This window comes from Budorcas taxicolor, chromosome 2 (assembly GCF_023091745.1).
Source record: "Budorcas taxicolor isolate Tak-1 chromosome 2, Takin1.1, whole genome shotgun sequence".
Taxonomy (NCBI): Eukaryota; Metazoa; Chordata; class Mammalia; order Artiodactyla; family Bovidae; genus Budorcas; species Budorcas taxicolor.
This window is the reverse complement of record NC_068911.1, coordinates 135,527,566-135,547,731: the sequence shown is the minus strand read 5'-3', so window position 1 is coordinate 135,547,731 and position 20,166 is coordinate 135,527,566. Positions and strand designations below refer to the sequence as shown.

The following is a 20,166-nucleotide window of genomic DNA, read 5'->3' as shown; positions in this document are numbered from 1 at the left end:
GTGCTGTAACTACAATGGGAGGACTGGGAAGGACAATAAGGGACCAAGTCTACAGCTGTCAAAGTAGGAAGTCACTGTATAATACATAAAGATGAACAAAGAAACCCTGAAGCAGTTACTAGGTATTTAGATTTATGTAGACAAACACCTGAAGAAACCACTAAGCGGTGAAAGCAGCTGTCTCAAAGTGGCAAGAAGTGGGAGTGGAAAGAGATGTGGCAGGGAAACACTGCATTTGATTATAAGTTTTAGTGTTACTTGACATTTTAAATTACATACGTGTACTTTGATAAAAGTAAAATTTAAATTTTAAAATACGGTATCTGACAAACATACTATTTCTTCTTCAAGTAGTTTGGCAACGGAAATAGCTTACTTTATCTACTCCCTTCCTGTCTACTGCTGAGTCACCCATCATCTTAACCCATCCTTACCTCCTCTCCATGCTCGGAGAAAGAAGTCCTTAATTGTTTGAGATTTCCAGACTACACCCTGTGCTGGAGCCCACTGCCTCTCTCATTTTCCATGACCTTGCTCCATCTATCACTTCCTCCTCTTGAACTTGCAGTCTTTCATTTTCTTGTGAATCCTTTCCCCAAACCTATAACACATGCTGCAGTTTTCCCCATCCTATAAGTAAACAAGTGAACTTCAGCTCACCTCTTGGTCCCGTTTTGTCACCTTCCTTACAGTGAGACAGTAGTTAATACTCCGCAAGGGCAATCTATAATCATTACCTCTACTTCCTCAACCAATACTTTAACCTGATTTGTGTCCCCAACATGCTATTCTAACATTAACAACTGGACTGAAATGTCAAATTCAAAAGCCTATTCTCCAGGCTCAGCCTACTTGTTACCACCACAGAATTTTAAAATCTTTACCATCTCCTCCTTGAAATCCAAATCTTTCTCTTGGCTTTCTCAACACTAACTACTCTACCACCACATTCTCAGGCTTCTTCCTTGGCTTTTCTATCTACCCTCCCCTGGTGGCTCAGCTGGTAAAGAATCCACCTGCAACGCAGGGGACTTGGAAAGATCCCTTGGAGAAGAGAAAGATAACCCACTCCAGTATTCTGGCCTGGAGAATTCCATGGACTGTATATCCATGGGGGTCACAAAGAGTCGGACACAACTGAGCAACTTTCACTTAACAAATTATTGACCGGAGACTTATTAGAGCCACAGGCATTAGTTTATACAAAAATTTCCCCAGTCAATAATATGCTAAAATGCTTGTATTCTCCCACCGTTGTATCCTCAGTATTCTCCCATCATCTTATCCATCCTAGTAACTAGTCATTTCAATTACCACCCATACACAAACACTCAGCATGAAGTGTGGGTTAAATCAATGTTTACTGAGCTGAAATAAACAAGTCCCAATTTTCTGCCTCCAGTTCAAACTGTACCCCCAAGTTCTAAAACTGTATTTGCCACAATTTAGAAAATTACCTGAATTTCCTGAGAGCACAAACTAAGTATACCCAAAACTGAACTCATTTTTCTCTTCCCAAACTGGCATTACTCAGTGTTGTTTATCTCAGTTAGTACCACCATCCAACCCTCAACTCCTCCTTTCTCCACCCCTACATCCAACAGTTTACTGAACCCAAGTTTCCTCAGTCTCCTTTATCCTTGCCATTCCCACTGCCAAAGCAACTAAATTCATGTGCTTGATGCCTTTGTTAGTACTATCCAACAGTCTCTCCCATCTCACGTTTGTAGTCTACTCATCAGAGATATTTACCAACTCTATGTATTCAATGTAATGTAATCAATTCATTTTTAATGACTAAACCCCTGGATGATGAGGATGATAAAAATAATGTGAAAATAGCTAATATCAAGAGATTCCTTATTATTCCCACACAGAAATTACAAACATTTTGTCCTTCTAACAAATGCTGGGCTGGATAAAACTGAAGCTGAAATCAAGATTGCCAGGAGAAAAATCTATAACGTCAGATATGTAGATGATACACCCTAATGGCAGAAAGTGAAGAAAAACCAAAGAGCCTCTTGATGAAAGTGAAAGAAGACAGTAAAAAGTCAGCTTGAAACTCAACATTCAAAAAACTAAGATCATGGCATCGGTCCCATCACCTCATGGCAAATAGATGAGGAAAAAATGCAAACAGTGACAGACTTTATTTTCTTGGGCTCCAAAATCACTGCAGACAGTGACTACAGCCATGAAATTAAAAGATGCTTGCCCCTTGGAAGAAAAGCTACGACAAACCTAGATACCATATTAAAAAGCAGAGATATCACTTTGCTGACAAAGGGCCACCTAGTCAAAGCTATGGGTTTTTCCAGTAGTCATGTATGGATGTGTGAGTTGAACCATAAAGAAGGCTGAACACCAAAGAATTGATGTTTTCAAACTATGGTTCTGGAGAAGACTCTTGAGGGTCCCTTGGACAGAAGATTAAATCAGTCAACCCTAAAGAAAATCAATCCTGAACATTCATTAGGACTGATGCTGAAGCTGAAGCTCCAATACTTTGGCCACCTGGTGCAAAGAGCTGACTCACCAGGGAAGACTCTGATGCTGGAAAGATTGAGGGCAGGTGGAGAAGGGAGCAACAGAGGATTAGATGGTTGGATGGCATCACTCTCTCAATAAGCATGAGTCTAAGCAAACTCTGGGAGACAGTGAAGGACAGGGAAGCCTGGCATGTTGCAGTCCATGGGGCTGCAAAGAGGCAAACACGACTGAGCAACTGAACAACAATGACCTTGAATAACAAGGGGTTATGACCACTGACTCTCTGCATAGAAAAAAATTCAAATATAACTTTAGAGTCGGCCATCTGGTTCCACAGTTCCACATGTCCAGATTCAATCAAGCTCAGATCTGGTATGTTGTAGCATGATTTAGACTTTTAAAATTAATGTATAAATGGAGCAGGACAATGCAAACCTGCTTTGTTCAAGGGTCAACTTATTACTAAATATTAGTTAGTACCCCATTTTCACAGGTGAAGTGAATTTGCCCAAAGTTAAACAGCTACTAAGTAAGCAGTAATACCAAGATTTGAACCTGACAGGCTGGCTCCAGTGGTATTATGCATGGGATATATTTGAATTCACATATTCTATTCCAGGCCATTCTGTAAACTTACCTTCCTACTCTCTTTTTCGACTGCTTGCTCTCTTTCCTCCCCAACCATCCTATACTCGACATTTTAAGACATAGGACTGAATATGATACGCATCTGTTCACACCTCTATAATCCAACTGTAAAATTCTGGTCCTCTCTTTCCAACTCAAAGCAAAATCCATCTCCTCTGAATTTCTATACCCACTCCCTACAGAATTACTCACTTCTCTATGAACCCAAATCACTCATATTACATACTTAGGAACCTGTCTTACAAGGCTGGTGTCTTTGGAGTTCTCTTTTACATTCCTGTATTGCACAGTTGGTGTTGGAGAAGACTCTTGAGAGTCCCTTGGACTGCAAGAAGATCCAACCAGTCCATTCTGAAGGAGATCAGCCCTGGGATTTCTTCAGAAGGAATGATGCTAAAGCTGAAACTCCAGTACTTTGGCCACCTCATGCGAAGAGTTGACTCATTGGAAAAGACTTTGATGCTGAGAGGGACTGGGGGCAGGAGAAGGGGACGACAGAGGATGAGATGGCTGCATGGCATCACCGACTCGATGGACATGACTTTGAGTGAACTCCGGGAGTTCAGTATGGACAGGGAGGCCTGGCGTGCTGCGATTCATGGGGTCGCAAAGAGTCGGACACGACTGAGAGACTGAACTGAACTGATGCACAGTTGAAGAGGGCATGGCAACCCACTCCAGTATTCTTGCCTGGAGAATCCCCATAGACAGAGGAGCCTGGCAGGCTAGAGCCCAAGGGGTTACAAAGAGTTGCACACAACTGAGCGACTAAGCACACTGCACAGTTACTAACACACAGAGTAGTTCAAAGATTACAGAATTGAACTTAATTCAATATAAATTTTACTAGCCAAGATGCTGAACTAATAATAAGGTTCCAGTTGCCTTGTCTTCAATGTTTGTAAAATACAGATATTAAAACCAAAAGGATTCCCCTGAAAGTGTGAGATTACCAGCAATCCTCCAAATGGTTAGAAACACCTAAGTCTCAAAACTGCCTATTTCACAAAGTACTAGAAAGCAGACGTCTTAAGATGGCGCCGATATGAAGTTCCCTTTCACTACTTCCTTATTATCAGTCCAGAGAAGTCCATCTCTTGTTGCTGCTCTTGCCACACCCCCAGCTCAATTAACAACCATATTCATACACAACAAATGCATCCGAAGTAATGGGAAAATGAGCAGAAACACAACTTGCTGTCTACCTATTAGTCAGCCATACTGCAAAAATAACTTTTACACATACTGTACGAATGCCTTTTTCTCCAAAGAGGAGTTTTCAAACTACTTCCCTTTGTTGCTTCTAGTAACTGTTTTTCAAACACAGAATTCAGCAAAATCAAAGAGGTGGCAAGGTACTTTCAAGATGTGGAGTAGGTAGGGCCTGGGAACTTGCATTTTTTAACAAAGACCCTAAATGATTCTGATACAAATGAACCACAGATCACACTCCAAACAGTTCTGGATGTTCTTGGCAACTTGAAATTTCATACAACCATGAAAACTAAGCCTACAGTGGCAATTCATGCTATATCCACTAAAACTAGAAGCAAAAACTAGTATGACACACAAAAGCTAACTTTTATACTGAGGTACTGAGCTGCGTATTTTTCACTTTTCTTACATTTAATCCTTACCACCATATGAAGTAAACATCATCACCGATTATATTAATACACATGAGAAAGTTAAACTTCCCCATATCATATGGCTTCTAAGTGGTAGAAGACAGAATGTCTACCCAAAGCCTGTGCTCCTGCCCTCTTTGTGCCACCTCTCTATTTGTAATGCATCCATGTGACATTATACAGAGTAAGACAAAGTCATGTAAAAGGAGGCAAGGAACAAAAACTTCACCTTCTTCACCATTTTATCTACATCTAACACTGCTGCCTACTTATCTTCTCTAAGCCTATCTCAGCTTCTAATGACAAATCACCTGGCCCTGGAAGTGGCAGGCATTGAAGGTGGGAAGTTGAAGCTATCTGTCAGGGACAGGTGCTTGGATTACCTTATAGTCCTCAAGAGAAGGAAGTCCTCAATTAGCCAATGATTAACTGTAACCCCAGGGGAATAAAGCAACTGGGGCGGGAGCTGACTGAATAGGGACACCCCTCAAAAGATCCTGAGACCTTTAAACAGGGGACTTTCAGACTGGATTCCTAACAAAGATTAGGGCATCCAACTCACCTACAAGCTAACTGCCTGATCTAGATGGACCCTGGAATTTGAGCTACATGAGGTTTATTTAATAAGGTAGACCCTTGCCTCTACCAATAAGGATGTCTGCATTTCACTGAAGCTGAAAACTAGCAGTAATATCCTTCAATCAAAAAGGGAGTCTCTGATGTGCACCTGAAACTCTGTAAATCAACTATGTTTCAATTAAAAATAATAAAGGACTTCTCTGGTGGCCCAGGGGTAAAGATTTCACACGTCCCCTGCAAGGGACATGAGTTGGATCCCTGGTCAGGGGAGATTCCACATGCCATGTAGGGCGGCCAGAGGGGAAAAAAAGGAATAAGAAAGTTTTAAAGGAAGTCGCATGATTTATTCCTTTTCTTCCGGATTTAGTTTGTGCTAAGAGGACAGTATTTTGGGGGGCTCCAAAATCACTGCAGATGGTGACTGTAGCCGTGAAATTAAAAGACACTTACTCCTTGGAAGGAAAGTTATGACCAACCTAGATAGCATATTGAAAAGCAGAGACATTACTTTGCCAACAAAGGTCCGCCTAGTCAAGGCTATGTTTTTTCCAGTGGTCATGTATGGATGTGAGAGTTGGACTGTGAAGAAAGCTGAGTGCCAAAGAATTGATGCTTTTGAACTGTGGTGTTGAAGAAGACTCTCGAGAGTCCCATGGACTGCAAGGAGATCCAACCAGTCCATCCTAAAGGAGATCAGTCCTGGGTGTTCTTTGGAAGGACTGATGCTGAAGCTGAAGCTCCAGTACTTTGGCCACCTCATGCGAAGAGTTGACTCACTGGAAAAGACCCTGATGCTGGGAGTGATTGGGGGCAAGAGGAGAAGGGGACGACAGAGGATGAAATAGCTGGATGGCATTACCGACTCGATGGACATGAGTTTGAGTGAACTCCAGGAGTTGGTGATGGTCAGGGAGGCCTGGCGGGCTGTGATTTATGGGGTCACAAAGAGTCAGACACGACTGAGTGACTGAACTGAAGAGGACAAAATCAGAAAATACTTGTCCCACTCTGCATAGAAGTTCACCAGAGTGAAACAAGAACACATTCCTGGGAAGGAAGCTGTCAGATACTCAGATGATGTAACTCAGTAACAAGCAGTATCCCTTTTTCACACCCAAGTGAGAGCACTCCATTGGAAGAAAAAGGTTTTATTTTTCTGTTTTTGTTGGAGGGGGAGGAGGAGAGGGCTAAAGAAAAGAGTCAATTTCACAGCATGAATACTCTATGAAATGACAGATCTGAGAGAAAGAAGCTTTGGGAAACATGGAAAGTGGGCATATGAGGAGTCTGAGATGCTGGAAAATAGAGCCCTTCTGGAAAGATAAGAAAAGAGCACCTTCCTCCACACATTCCCAATACTTAATTTAACCCGGATCTCATCAGGTCGCTGCTTTTTAAGGGTCAAATAGTTGAGAGAGTATTCAGATGTTTTTATCAGACCATCAGATCACCACCTGCTTCCTCCATCTTAACTGCCTACCTAAGTAGCTCTCCTTTCTTTCCACCTGCCACATTATGCCGTCTCCAGAAGGTTGAAAGCAAACTGAATCAATTATGTTCACCAGATATCTCTAAGAGTTGCTTGGGAAACTAAGCACGTGTCATTTTTGGTGTGCTACATATTTCCCCAGCACTATCTCACACACCATGAAGCTTCCCCCTTGATACAATGTAAAAGACACGGGTTTGGAGGACCACTCTTCAGAGTTCAAAAATCCACTCCAGTGCTTGCTCTCCAAAATCTCCTGTGAGAGTTAAAGTAAGAACCAGAAGGCAAGTCACTCAGAGTAAGGAGGAGCTCAATAAGTAAGAGCTATTATTTGAGGGGGAGGGATTTTTTTCTTCAACAAAGTTTAGAAAAAAGCATTTTGCATGTTTGAAAGGTTTGAAACAGTACTCTTGTTTTAGTCAGAAAACAGTATCAGTCATTTTTCAGGACAATACTCTCCCCTCAAAGTATCCACCATCTAAAATCTTTGATAAAATAAATGGCAGAAAAGATTCATCCCATTCCCTCCAATTCTGAATGAACCCTTGAAACCATTTCATTATCATTTTTATTTGGTTAGGAAGTACAGTACTAAGTTTCCTGAAATAACCAGCCATTCTGCCTAAAAATTCTAACAAGTTTCTCAAACAGGGTAAGACAACGGTAGATACTGGCAGTATTAAAACACAAACTAGAAACCACATATTCCTCTTTTCAGGAGGTTCTACAAAGACAATCAGATGATAAATATTATCTCTTTCAGTTTCTACAATCTGAATTTCTCTTTATGAATGACTCCTGAGGAATTCAACAGCTCCATTCTGGACCTTTCCCAAAAAAGCTCCCAGGTCTAGAGAAAAACAATTTTTAGGTCCCTAAAATAACAAGGAGACAAACCCTTAGGTCTTGTTTTTTTCTTAAAAAAAATGGTTTTATATCCTAAACACAAAATCAGTGTATCAGAAATATACCAGACCCTCAAAGCCCATAAACCTTCCAAAGGAATCTTGCTTAACTTACTTCTCACTTCTTGCTACCCACTTAGTCTTAGGAAATGCTAACACACTCCCAGCCTCACGTCTCTTCAGGGACCCAACCAAACCTGCTATGCTAGTGCACTCAAGTTCCCCAAATCTGACACTGTTTTGTCAAAGAGAAATGCTTACCAACAAACATGTAATATACTAACATTAACCATGTCACTAAAGTGACAAACTACTCAGCCTCACTCCCAAGGGAGGGTAAGCAATAGCCAGCGGGCGGCCAGAACCCCAGGTTTATCATTAACACGTCTGCCTAGGCACAAGGTTAGCGGCTGCACCTCCACGGAGCAGCACCAACTCAAGGCGGACCGAGGGATGAATGAGGCGGCCCGGGAGCGGCGGAGGGGACGCGGGGGGGCCCGGGGAAGGCGGGGCCGCACCGCCCAGGTCCCGCCCCCAGCCCCGCCTACGGCCACCCCGGCACCGCGGTATCGCCGCAGTCCCCGCGCGGTAGCGGCGCGCGCCCCGGACCCCTTCCCGCCGCTGCCTTTCCCTCTTCGCGCAGCCCCCAGCACGTACCTGCTTTGCAAACCGGGGCGCTCGGGCTCCTCCTCTCCGGGGAGCTTCGGCTGTGCTCCGGGGACCTCCTCCGGTGCCGGACGCGGGCTGGGGGTGGGGCCGCGCTCACCTCTCCAGTCCACAGGTGGGTGGGCGACGAGCAGGGCGACGACACGGTACCCAGTAGCGGCGGCGGCGGCTGCGGCCGTGGGGGGCTTCCGCGGGCCCCGGGCGCGGCGGCGCGCGTGGGGCTAGTGCCTCGCGTGGACGTCGCGGACGCGCCCGTCTGCGTGGCCACCGTGGGGCTGGTGCGCGCGGCCGCACTCCCGCCGCCCCGCGTGGGGCTAGTGCTGCGCGAGGCGGTGCGCGGGGCCCCGCCGCTGCCGCCGCCGCCCGAGGGGCCTGAGGCGCCACCACAGCAGCCGCCGTTGTTGTTGCCGCCGCCGCCGCCGCCGTTGCTCCGCGTGGGGCTGCCATGTTGCTGCTGCTGCTTCAGCTGGAACGGAACCGTCGCCCTCATGGGCTGCAGGCGGCTCCCGGATCCCCCGGCCGTGGCGACCGCACTGCCCCCGAGGGAGCCGGCCGGCGTGGGGGACCCATTGCGCCTCACCCGCTGGGACATGGTCCCCCCTCCCCGGTGACTGGGCGAGACGTGGGGTGGTTTTGTTGTTAGAAGGCAGGGGGGGGATTCTCGAGGCTGGAGGGAAGGCCTCCGCGACGGGGTGACGAAACCGGAGTCTGGGGTGCTGGGGGCGCCCGGGCCGCGGCCGGCAGCAACGAGGTGGTGCAGCCGTCGCCGCCGCTGCTCCTCCTCATCAACAATAGTGTCTCCTTCGCTGCCCCCGCCCCTCGCTAGCGCCCATTGGTGCAGCGTCAGCCGCGCTCGAGCCACTCCACCGCGCCCATTGGCTGCGAGGAGCTCGGGTCCCGGGCCCCGGGGCCTTAGAGAACCTGGGTTTGCGCGGAGACCGTCTGCTCTTTAAAGAGAAAGAGACCCGCCCCCCCGGGGGGAGGGGGAGCGGAGGAGACAGGCTGTGTGTATGTGTAGTGTGTGCGCGCGCGCGCGTGTGAGTGTACACGTGAGTGTACACGCGTACGCGCGCGCCTGGCCACGCGCATCTTTCCCTTCCCACTGGGGGGAGCCCTGGGGACTCAGATTCTGGAATATTGCCAAAGGGATTGCCCCCGAACCAGAGCGGTCCCCAGGGATGTCTCAAGTCTTTTCCCCCAACTCATTTCCTTAACTCAGTATTTACTGGCACAGTCTGTGTTCCTGAGTCTCTTTCGGGCTTTTTTTTTTTCCTTGATCTTTTTGTTCTATCCTAATTCCATCAACGTCTTGACAGGGTTCAAAGGAAAAGAAATTTAACGAATGTTAGTGGCATTTTACACCTTGTCTCTCTTTTTTTTAAGCTCTGTAGAGAGCCAAATCTTAGAAAGATTAAAACTGCTGGTTAGAATGCCGTTTTAGATTCTATCAACGAAGTGCAGTAACCAAATGCTATTGCTACATCTCCTGTATCTCAAGTAATCAAGAATTTATTTCAATCAACCACTTCTGAGTTCCCCAATACCTTGGAAAGACGATTGCTGCCTTACAAGTTTGTTAAGTGCCATAGTTTTCAAAGGGCCTATTTTATCCTCACAGTCATTATTTGAGACAGAAGTGGACCAGCCATTCATATTTTTGTCTAGTGGAGAAAACAGGTCTTTGTAGAATGGGCAAGAAATCAGTAACACTAGTTCTCAAATAACCTGAAAGGTTCTTCATCAAGACAAAAAAATTAAAAAACAAGTGAACCCATACCCCACATACTCATTTCCCAAGCTATAAACTCCCTGTCCATGACCTGTTTTCCCTTTAGTACTTTATTAGATAAATATTCTAGACAGATTTCATCCTATCAAAATATGGGAGTGGAGGGCCCAGTGTGATTTGCTCTGGACCTGAAATTCTGCTGGGTCCTATACACTGTGGTGGAGAGCCTTTGAGGACCTAAAAAAAGAGATTGATATTCCAGATCCACGACATACTCTGTGGCTGGGATAAGTCACCAGCCACTTTCCTTTATCTGTAAAATTCAGTTAAACAATACCATCTCCTTCATACAATTGTGATTTTCAACCAAGAGTTAAATGAGAGTATGGTGCATACAAGGGATTCCCTGGTGGCTCAGAAGGTAAACCGTCTACCCGCAATGCGGGAGACTCGGGCTCGATCCCTGAGTTGGGAAGATCCCCTGGAGAAGGAAATGGCAACCCACTCCAGTACTCTTGCCTAGAAAATTCCATGGATGGAGGACCCTGGAGCCTGGTGGGCTACAGTCAGTGGGGTCGCAAAGAGTCGGACACGACTGAGCGACCTCACTTTCACCTTCTGGCTCCCTCTGCTGGACGCTTTAGGGATTCCCTGCTGGCTCAGACGGTAAGGCGTCGGCCCGCAATGCGGGAGAACCAGGTTCGATCCCTGGGTTGGGAAGATCCCCTGGAGAAGGAAATGGCAACCCACTCCAGTACTCTTGCCTAGAAAATTCCATGGATGGAGGAGCCTGGTGGGCTACAGTCCGTGGGGTCGCAAAGAATCGGACACGACTGAGCGACTTCACTTCACTTCATGGTACATACAAAGTACTCAGTACTTTGAGTCTCCATGTGATTCAGAAGCCCATGTCTCTCCTTATCACGCATTCCTCCTCTCTTCCCTACCAGAAAGAACGGCCCCAGGGCCTTATCCCAGGACCTTCCTTAAATTGGCTGGTGCTCTAGATAGACCTAACATCACTACTCATCCCAATAACCTGGAATGAAGACAAAAGAAATTTCTCCCTAGACAAGGAGAAGGAAGTTGCAAACACCCATGCAGACAGCTAAAGCTAGTCTTAATAAGTAAGAGAGAAGATAAGCCACAAGGCTACCCTAGAAACTGTTATCTGGCACCTTGTCCTATGCAGAGTAGTAAAGCGAAAGTCGCTCAGTTGTGTCCGGCTCTTTGCAACTATACAGTCCATGGAATTCTCCAGGCCAGAATACTGGAGAGGGTAGCCTTTTCCTTTTCCAGGATATCTTCCTAACCCAGGGATGGAACCTAGGTCTCCTACATTGCAGGCAAATTCTTTACCAGCTGTGCCACAAGGGAAGCTCAAGAATACTGAAGTGGGTAGCCTATCTCTTCTCTAGCAGATCTTCCTGACCCAGGAATTGAACCAGGGTCTCCTGCATTGCAGGCTGATACTTTACCAACTGAACTATCAGGAAGAAAAATAGTAACCCAACACATATTCACTGAGTTAAACTGAGGGAGTTGCACAGCCCTAATGTCTTAGATGTACATCATGAGAAACACTGGACTGGAAGAAGCACAAGCTGGAATCAAGATTGCCGGGAGAAATATCAATAACCTCAGATATGCAGATGACACCACCCTTATGGCAGAAAGTGAAGAGGAGCTAAAAAGCCTCTTGATGAAAGTGAAAGAGGAGAGTGAAAAAGTTGGCTTAAAGCTCAACATTCAGAAAACGAAGATCATGGCATCTGGTCCCATCACTTCATGGGAAATAGATGGGGAAACAGTGGAAACAGTGTCAGACTTTCTTTTTTTGAGCTCCAAAATCACTGCAGATGGTGACTGCAGCCATGAAATTAAAAGACACTTACTCCTTGGAAGAAAAGTTATGACCAATCTAGATAGTATATTCAAAAGCAGAGACATTACTTTGCCAACTAAGGTCCGTCTAGTCAAGGCTATGGTTTTTCCTGTGGTCATGTATGGATGTGAGAGTTGGACTGTGAAGAAGGCTGAGTGCCAAAGAACTGATGCTTTTGAACTGTGGTGTTGGAGTAGACTCTTGAGAGTCCCTTGGACTGCAAGGAGATCCAACCAGTCCATTCTGAAGGAGATCAACCCTGGGATTTCTTTGGAAGGAATGATGCTAAAGCTGAAGCTCCAGTACTTTGGCCACCTCATGTGAAGAGTTGACTCATTGGAAAAGACTCTGATGCTGGGAGGGATTGGGGGCAGGAGGAGAAGGGGATGACTGAGGATGAGATGGCTGGATGGCATCATGGACTCGATGGACGTGAGTCTGAGTGAACTCCAGGAGATGGTGATGGACAGGGAGGCCTGGCGTGCTGCGATTCATGGGGTCGCAAAGAGTCGGACACGACTGAGCAACTGAACTGAACTGAACTGAATGTCTTAGACTTCCTGATCAATTACTTTTTAAAAAATTTTACTGAAGTTTTGTTGATTTACAATGTTGTATTAAAAAAAAACAATTGTATTAATTTCTGCTATACAACAAAATGACTCGGTTGTGTATGGGTGCATGTGTGTATGTGTATTCTTTTTCATATTCTTTTCCATTATGGTTTATCACAGGATATTGAATATAGTTCCCTGTGTTATACAGTAAGATCTCGTTGTTTATCCATCCTATATGTAATAGTTTGCATCTGGTAATCCCAAATTCCCGATCCATCCGTCCCCTACTTCTCTTCCCCCTTGGTAACCACAAGTCTGTTCTATACGCCTGTGCGTCTGTTTCTGTTTTGTAGGTGTGTTCACTTGTGTCATATTTTGCATTCTACACAAAGTGATAGCATGTGGTATTTGTCTTTCTGACTTACTTCACTGAGAATGATGATCTCTAGGTCCATCCATGTTGCTACAAATGGCATTATTTCATTCTTTTTAATGACTGAGCAATATTCCATTGTATACACCAAATCTTCTTTATCCATTCATCTGTTCCAAAATTGACAAAACCCTTGGATACTTAAGATGTCATTTTTAAGGAGTATTTCAAGAAATAGTCTCATTAAAAGATGGAACTAAGAATTCAAGTCAGTTCTAGTGAGGTGGATGAATCGCCTGATAATACAGAGTGAAGTAAGTCAGAAAGAGAAAAAAAATATCATACATGAACACATATATATGGAATCTAGAAAAACGGTACTGATGAACCTATTGCAAGGCAGGAATAGAGACTCAGACACAGAGAAAGACTTCTAGACACAGTAGGGGAAGGAGAGAGGGTATGACATATTGAGAGTATAGCATTGAAACATAATTGCTATATAATGCCCGGGAACTCAACTCAGTGCTCTGTAACAACCTAAAGGGATGGGATGGGATGGGAGAGACGGGGTGGGAGGGATGTTCAAGAGGGAGGAGAGATGTGTATGCTTAATGGCTGATTCACACTGCTGTATGGCAGAAACCAACACAACACTGTAAAGCAATTATCCTCCAATGAAAAAAAAGAAAAAATAACCATAGTTCTACCCTGGGAGAAAAACTTCTGTTAAACCTATTTATCTATTAGTATGTGCATGTTGTTGTTCTTCTTGTTTTTTTACAATAATAGAATTTTATATTATTTAAAAAAATACTTGTTTGGATATCTGAGAACTCTTCAGTCCATTTTTAAGATTTGATGGCAATGCATAAAAGCATTATTTACTCTTGCCCTTGACTTACATTATCTGTTGATAAAGATTCAAAACAATATGCATCAAGGTTCAGTTCGGTCACGTCCGACTCTTTGCAACCCCATGGGCTGCAGCATAGTAGGCTTCCCTGTCCATCGCCAACTCCTGGAGCTTGCTCAGACTCATGTCCATTGAGTTGGTGATGCCATCCAGCCAGCTCATCACTGATACTCAGTTTGCTCATTGATCTGCAAACACAGTCCATGTATTTCAAGACTCAATGAAATAAACATGCCTCCCTGTGGTTTAACCCTGTTCTTAGGATATAATTTGAATTTTCCATTTTCTCTCCAAGGTTGACTGTATGAAGTTGAAGAAGCAACATATTGAATTGGCTTATTGGTATTTAATCTCGAGAAGACAGGATTATCAATAGACTCATTTGCTTCCATGGTTTTTAAACTATTTTAAATGATCTTGTTAATGGTAAAGGAGGATGGGTTGTGAGAAAAAGCTGATCTTCCTGTAATTTTTTTTTCTTCCTATAGGTTTGATAGACTAGGCCATATCTCTTTACAGATCTCTGAAATGTCATTGAATGAAACATTACACAGCCACTAAAATGACAATTAGGAAGTCATTAAGTTTCTTTCACTTTCAAATGGAAAAAATTAAAAGTATGTATTCATTTTAGCTACAGCCATGCAAAAATGTTTAGGCAGTATAAATAAATACTGGAAGATAAAATACTTATATGAAAATAAAATAGTTACTTTAAGGTGGGAGTAAAGGAGGTGTTTTTTCCCCCAGGAAATTTTGATATATAATTTCCTAATAAAAGGGGAGAATTATCAGAATTTAAATTATTGAGTGATGTTCTCTGCTTAAAATTTGACTGCTAATTCACTGAAACATTGGTCTTAGGCCATTTCCTCAAGGCCTTCCATAGCACCACACAGTCCCGTGTTACTTTTACCCTCTGACTATTCCTTGGTCACTTTGCTGGCTCCTTTTCAACCTGATCCTTAAAGTGGTGAGAGGATCTCAGGATTTCATCCTAAGCCCTTCACTCCACTCACTTCCTAGACAGATAGACAGATTCATGAGTACACAGACTCCCGCTGACCATTATATTGCCATCTTTTCCACTGTCTACTCAGCCTCATGCCTTGTATCTCACATGCATCAAATTGTGTCCACAGCTGAATTCATCATTCTCCCACCACTTACCCACAAACAACTGGCTCCTCTTCCAGTTTTCACTTATCTGTATCAATGGTACCACTCAGTCATCTAAATCAAAACTTTGGAAATCATCTTGCTCCTCCCGCTCTCGCTCTCTTACGGCAAGTCCAGTGACCCACCGTATCTTAATTACTCTAGCTTCTAAATCTCTTATGGATCTACCACTATTCTGCCAACTTGCCGGCTTCTCTGGACAAGCCTCTATCTTCTCTGGCCTGTGCTCCTACGTAGCCACTCTAGCCAAGATCATCTCGGCCCTGGCCTCCTCCAAGCTCCTCCCTTCTCCTTGTGCTCTAGTTCTCACCTGTAATCCATTCTCCACACAGCTGTAGTGGTATTTTAAAAACACAGACTCAGGACTTCCCCTAGTACTCCAGTGATTAAGAATCTGCTTGCCAGGGCAGAGGACACAGGTTTGATTCCTGGTCTGGAAGATCCCATATGCTGCAGAGCTAAGCCTGTAAGCTGCAACTACTGAGCCCACGTGCTGCAACTACCGAAGCCCACACACATAGAGTCAATCCTCTGCAACAAGCGAAGCCACCGCAGTAAGTCCAGGCATCACAATGAAGAGTAGTCCCTGCTCACCACAACTAGAGAAAGCCGTATGCAGCCAAAAGCAAATAAATAAAAATTAAAAGAAAAAAACAACACAAACCTAATCATCTCACTCTGCTGCCTGAAGATTTTCATTTCCTTAGAATGAAGCTCCCAATCCTGAGGGTTAGCACGTATTCGCATGTGCCCACCTCTTCCTCTCTAGGCTTTAGCCATAGTGGTCTTCTTTGATTCTCCCCAATACTCCCTACTCTATAGAGTATCCTGAGGCTTTCACACGTGTTATTTCCTCTGCCTGAAACAATCCTCACTCTAGTCATTTGGCCAACTCCTAACCCATTTTTAGATCAGGGAAGCCTGGATTGACTTGCTCCCTACATAAATTATCCTCTTCAGGTTTACGATAATATCATACTTCCCTGTTGCGGGCGTCATAACATGATCATCTGTTCAGTATCTGTCTTCTCAAAATTTTAAGCTCTAGAAGAGCTTATCTGTTCACTTAACAAGTGTTTGTTTGCAGCCTCCTATGTGCAGAGCACTGAGAGGGGCATTGGCTGTACAGCAGTGAATAAAGCCACAAACTCCTTGTCCTCTTAGACGCACATCTGCTGGAAAGAGACAATGAACAACGCAGACATGCATGCACACACGCATGAATAAATTATCAATTACAAAGTTCTATGAACGAAACCACAGAGGGCCATGAAAGAGAACAACAATGGAAAGCCAGCTAAGACAGACGCACAGGACATTCTGAAAAGATGACATTTAAGATAGAACCTAAAATAAGAATCTGCCATCCTTTAGTCCCTGGTAAAGGATTTGGAATAAAGCTGAGCCCACTCATTGCTTATATCATCATAGCCTGTCTCATTCAAAAGAAACAGCAAGAACTAAAAATAAAAATGAAAAGAAATGTTTATAGAAGTTTATGAAATAAGCACAAAAGGAAATTTCTGTGTATGAGTCTCAGTAAACAGTACTTTTTAAAAAATCTTGATCTATCTATTTCTCTAAGTTCTAGCTATCGCAGCACAACAGTCTGCAATTGCACTTCTCTTTAAATAGGACCCCCAAACTAGACCAGACCTGGACCTGACTCTTCTTTCCTTGACCTCCTTCTCTAACCTTTTAAGAGGCCATTCTTGATCCTTGAATAACCTCCTGCTCTTGCTCATGTAAATCAATCTGTCCTTTCTGATCTCATCATTTCTTTGTCTCTACCAATTTATCCTCATCAACACAACAGAAGCCCCAAGCCCAGGGGTAAGAATCTTCCCAGAAAGGAGTGGGAATGAAGAATACTTATATTTTTAGTTTTGTTTACTTGTTGTGTGTTGTGTTTGTTACCAGTACTGTAGCTGTTGCTTTCACACTGGGAATCCATTCTGGCCACTGTATAGAGAAGGGCTTGTAAGGTAGCAAGAGGAAGCAGGGAAAATAGTAGAGCACCTATTGCAAGAAGTCTGAGCAAGGAGGGTTGCAGGGAGGCAAACAGCAGATGGTGTCAAGATCTGCCTTCTAGGTAGAACTAATTTGTCTTGCAGGAGGGAGGTTAGGGAGAGGAGCTGTCAGGCAAGTCCCCCAGGTCTCCAGCTTGAACACCTTGGCGGATGGTGGTCTGTTTACAGAGATGGGGACAAGAGGAGGGACAAACAGCGTTGGGATCAAAATCAGTCTAGGTTTGGATGTATTATGTTTGAGTTTCTTATGAAATTTATTAAAAGGAGTCATCAAAAAGGTGGGCGGGCTTCCCTTGTGGCTCAGTGATAAATAACCTACCCTACAATGCAGGAGACACAAGTTCAATCCCTGCTGGAAAGACCCCCTGGAGAAGGAAGCAACAACCCACTCCAGTATTCTTGCCTGGGAAAACTCATGGACAGAGGAGTCTGGCAGGCTACAGTCCGTGGTGTCACAAAGGAGTCGGACATGACTTAGTGACTAAACAACAACATCAAAAAGACATTGTATACATAAAAGTGGTATGGGTAGGGAGTTGGGAGGGGCGTTCAGGATTGGGAACACGTGTACACCTGTGGCGGATTCATGTTGATGTATGGCAAAACCAATACAGTATTGTAAAGTAAAATAAAAAAAAAAATAACAACAACAACAACAACAAAAGAATTTCAAAAAAAAAAGTTAAAAAAAAAAATCAAGTTCAGAAACAGTAGTCCTGGACGTATGAATTTGGGAGTTTTCATATGTAGATGTTATTTGTAGCTATGTGAGCAAACGAGACAACTAAAGAATTAACCACTACTTCTCAGCCTTAGCACAGAGCCTGGAACGTAATAAATGCTCAAAACTACTTAAGTTCCTGTCTGTCTTGTTCACTCTTATATCCTCACACTTAGGACAGTGTCCAGCATACAGCAGGTGCTCAATAATGTCCTGTGAATGAAATAAATGATTTTGCAACTATACTATTCACAGCTTCAAAACAGTCTTTTCATACCTATGTGTCTTAGACTCCAAAGGCAATCTAATCTGCTTTCACCATAGGATGCTACTCTAGTTCAATACACAGTCTCAAAGCCTGGTGACAAATGTAAGTAATGTGGTATCCCTATTACAGAAATTATAGAAAATTACAGAAATTACGGGCTTGCTTAAAACTAGAACCCAGGTCTTTTGATTCAAATTTAAGCATTCTTTCAACATAGCAGGGATGACTTTCAACCGACTAGCAGCTGCTCTGGGTATTTCAGTTCAGTTCAGTTTAGTCACTCAATCGTGTCTGACTTTTTGTGACCTCGTGAATCGCAGCACGCCAGGCCTCCCTGTCCATCACCAACTCCCGGAGTTTACCCAAACCCATGTCCATTGAATTGGTGATGCTATCGAACCATCTCATGCTCTGTCATCCACTTCTCCTGCCTTCAATCTTGCCCAACATCACGGCCTTTTCAAATGAGTCAGCTCTTCGCATCAGGTGGCCAAAATATTAAGTTTCACCTTCAACATCAGTCCTTCCAATGAATACCCAGGACTGATTTTTTTTAGGATGGACTGGTTGGATCTCCTTGCAGTCCAAGGGACTCTCAAGAGACTTCTCCAACACCACAGTTCAAAAGCATCAATTCTTCGGTGCTCAGCTTTCTTTATAGTCCAACTCTCACATCCATACATGACCACTGGAAAAACCACAGCCTTGACTAGACAGACCTTTTGTACCTACTAATTCACATGTGCTGTGAAGAAAGAAAAAAGAAAAAACAAGGAATCAGGTTTGGAACAGTGAGTATTACTACTTAAAACAATCTTCTAGGGCTTCCCTGGTGGCTCAGCAGTAAAGAATCCACCTGCCAATGCAGGAAACACAGGTTTGACCCCTGATCCGGGAAGATCCCACATGCCTCGGAGCAACTAAGCCCACGCACCACAGATACCAAGCATGTGCTCTAGAGCCTGGGAGCCCCAGCTACTGTAGCCTGCGTGCCCTAGAGTCCGTGCCCCACAAGAGAAGCCACTGCAATGAGAAGCCTGCACACCACAACTGGAGAGTAGCCCCAGCTCGCAGCAGCTAGAAAAAAGCCTGCACAGGAATAAAGACCCAGCACAACCAAAAATAACTAACTAAATAAATAAATACAATTATTTTTTTAAAAAAAGCTTCTCGTACTTCTCTGCCACGCGAGCCTTTCCATCAAGATTCAGCTAAAACATCACATGGCCTTTTTCATTTCCCAAAACCTAGGTATTCACTCCCTCCTCTCTTTGCTCCTTGATCTTGTGCTGTCAGAGATATGGTTCCCATTAAACCAGCAGTTTTGTATCTTTTCAGAAACTCTTTGATCTGTGTATTAGAAGAAACATTAATGAACAAAGGTATGATATAGAACAGTGTACACTGCCAATAAGGCTTTTCTTTTCTCTTTAAAGATTATAGTTACACACATGCTTGTATGTGCACACATAGCATATTTCTGGAAATTCTCCCAAGAAACTGGTCTTTGAAAAGAGGAACTGGGAAGGGGTAGGGGTAGGAGGAAAATGCTCTTTTTATGTGTACTCTTTGTACTATATTTGAAGCTTTTAAAGCATCTGTGTGTATTAATTTTAGCAAAAAAAAAATATAAAAAATTCTCAAAAACCAGATTATTTTGGTAAACACTCAGGTTTGAAATTGGGATTTATAAATGATAATTGCAGTCTTTATCTTTTTAAAAAATTTTATTTATTTAGCTGTCCTGGGTCTTAGTTGCAGCATGTGGGATCTAGCTCCCTGACCAGGAATCAAACTCAGGGCCCCTGCATTGGGAACCCAGAATCTTAGCCACTGGACCACCAGGAAAATCTCTTCTTTTTCTTTTTCTTTTTTTTTAAACTGTAGTCTTATATAAGCTTCTCTATTCAAAATATTTCTCTATTTTGTTTCGATTGAGTAATATTGAGGAAATCCTGATTAACAAAGATAAGGAATCACAAATGGTAACAGTGTTCTTGTAATTGTTCTTCAACTGGACAGATTCAGATTAAAAGGAATAATGGAAAATGTTTATTAGAAAAAATAATCAAGTAGGGAACAGATGGAGATTTGGATGAC

At 43.6% G+C, this 20,166-nt stretch overlaps 1 protein-coding gene across 1 annotated transcript in view; it reads right to left on the bottom strand.

The window, feature by feature from the left end:
• Positions 1-9,000, bottom strand: part of FAM117B (family with sequence similarity 117 member B) — a 68,032-nt gene extending 59,032 nt beyond the window's left edge. The window contains exon 1 of the mRNA XM_052636040.1: positions 8,400-9,000. Coding sequence (XP_052492000.1) covers positions 8,400-9,000 — 601 coding nt within the window. The remainder of the gene's footprint in view (positions 1-8,399) is intronic.
• Between the last annotated feature and the right edge of the window lie 11,166 nt (positions 9,001-20,166).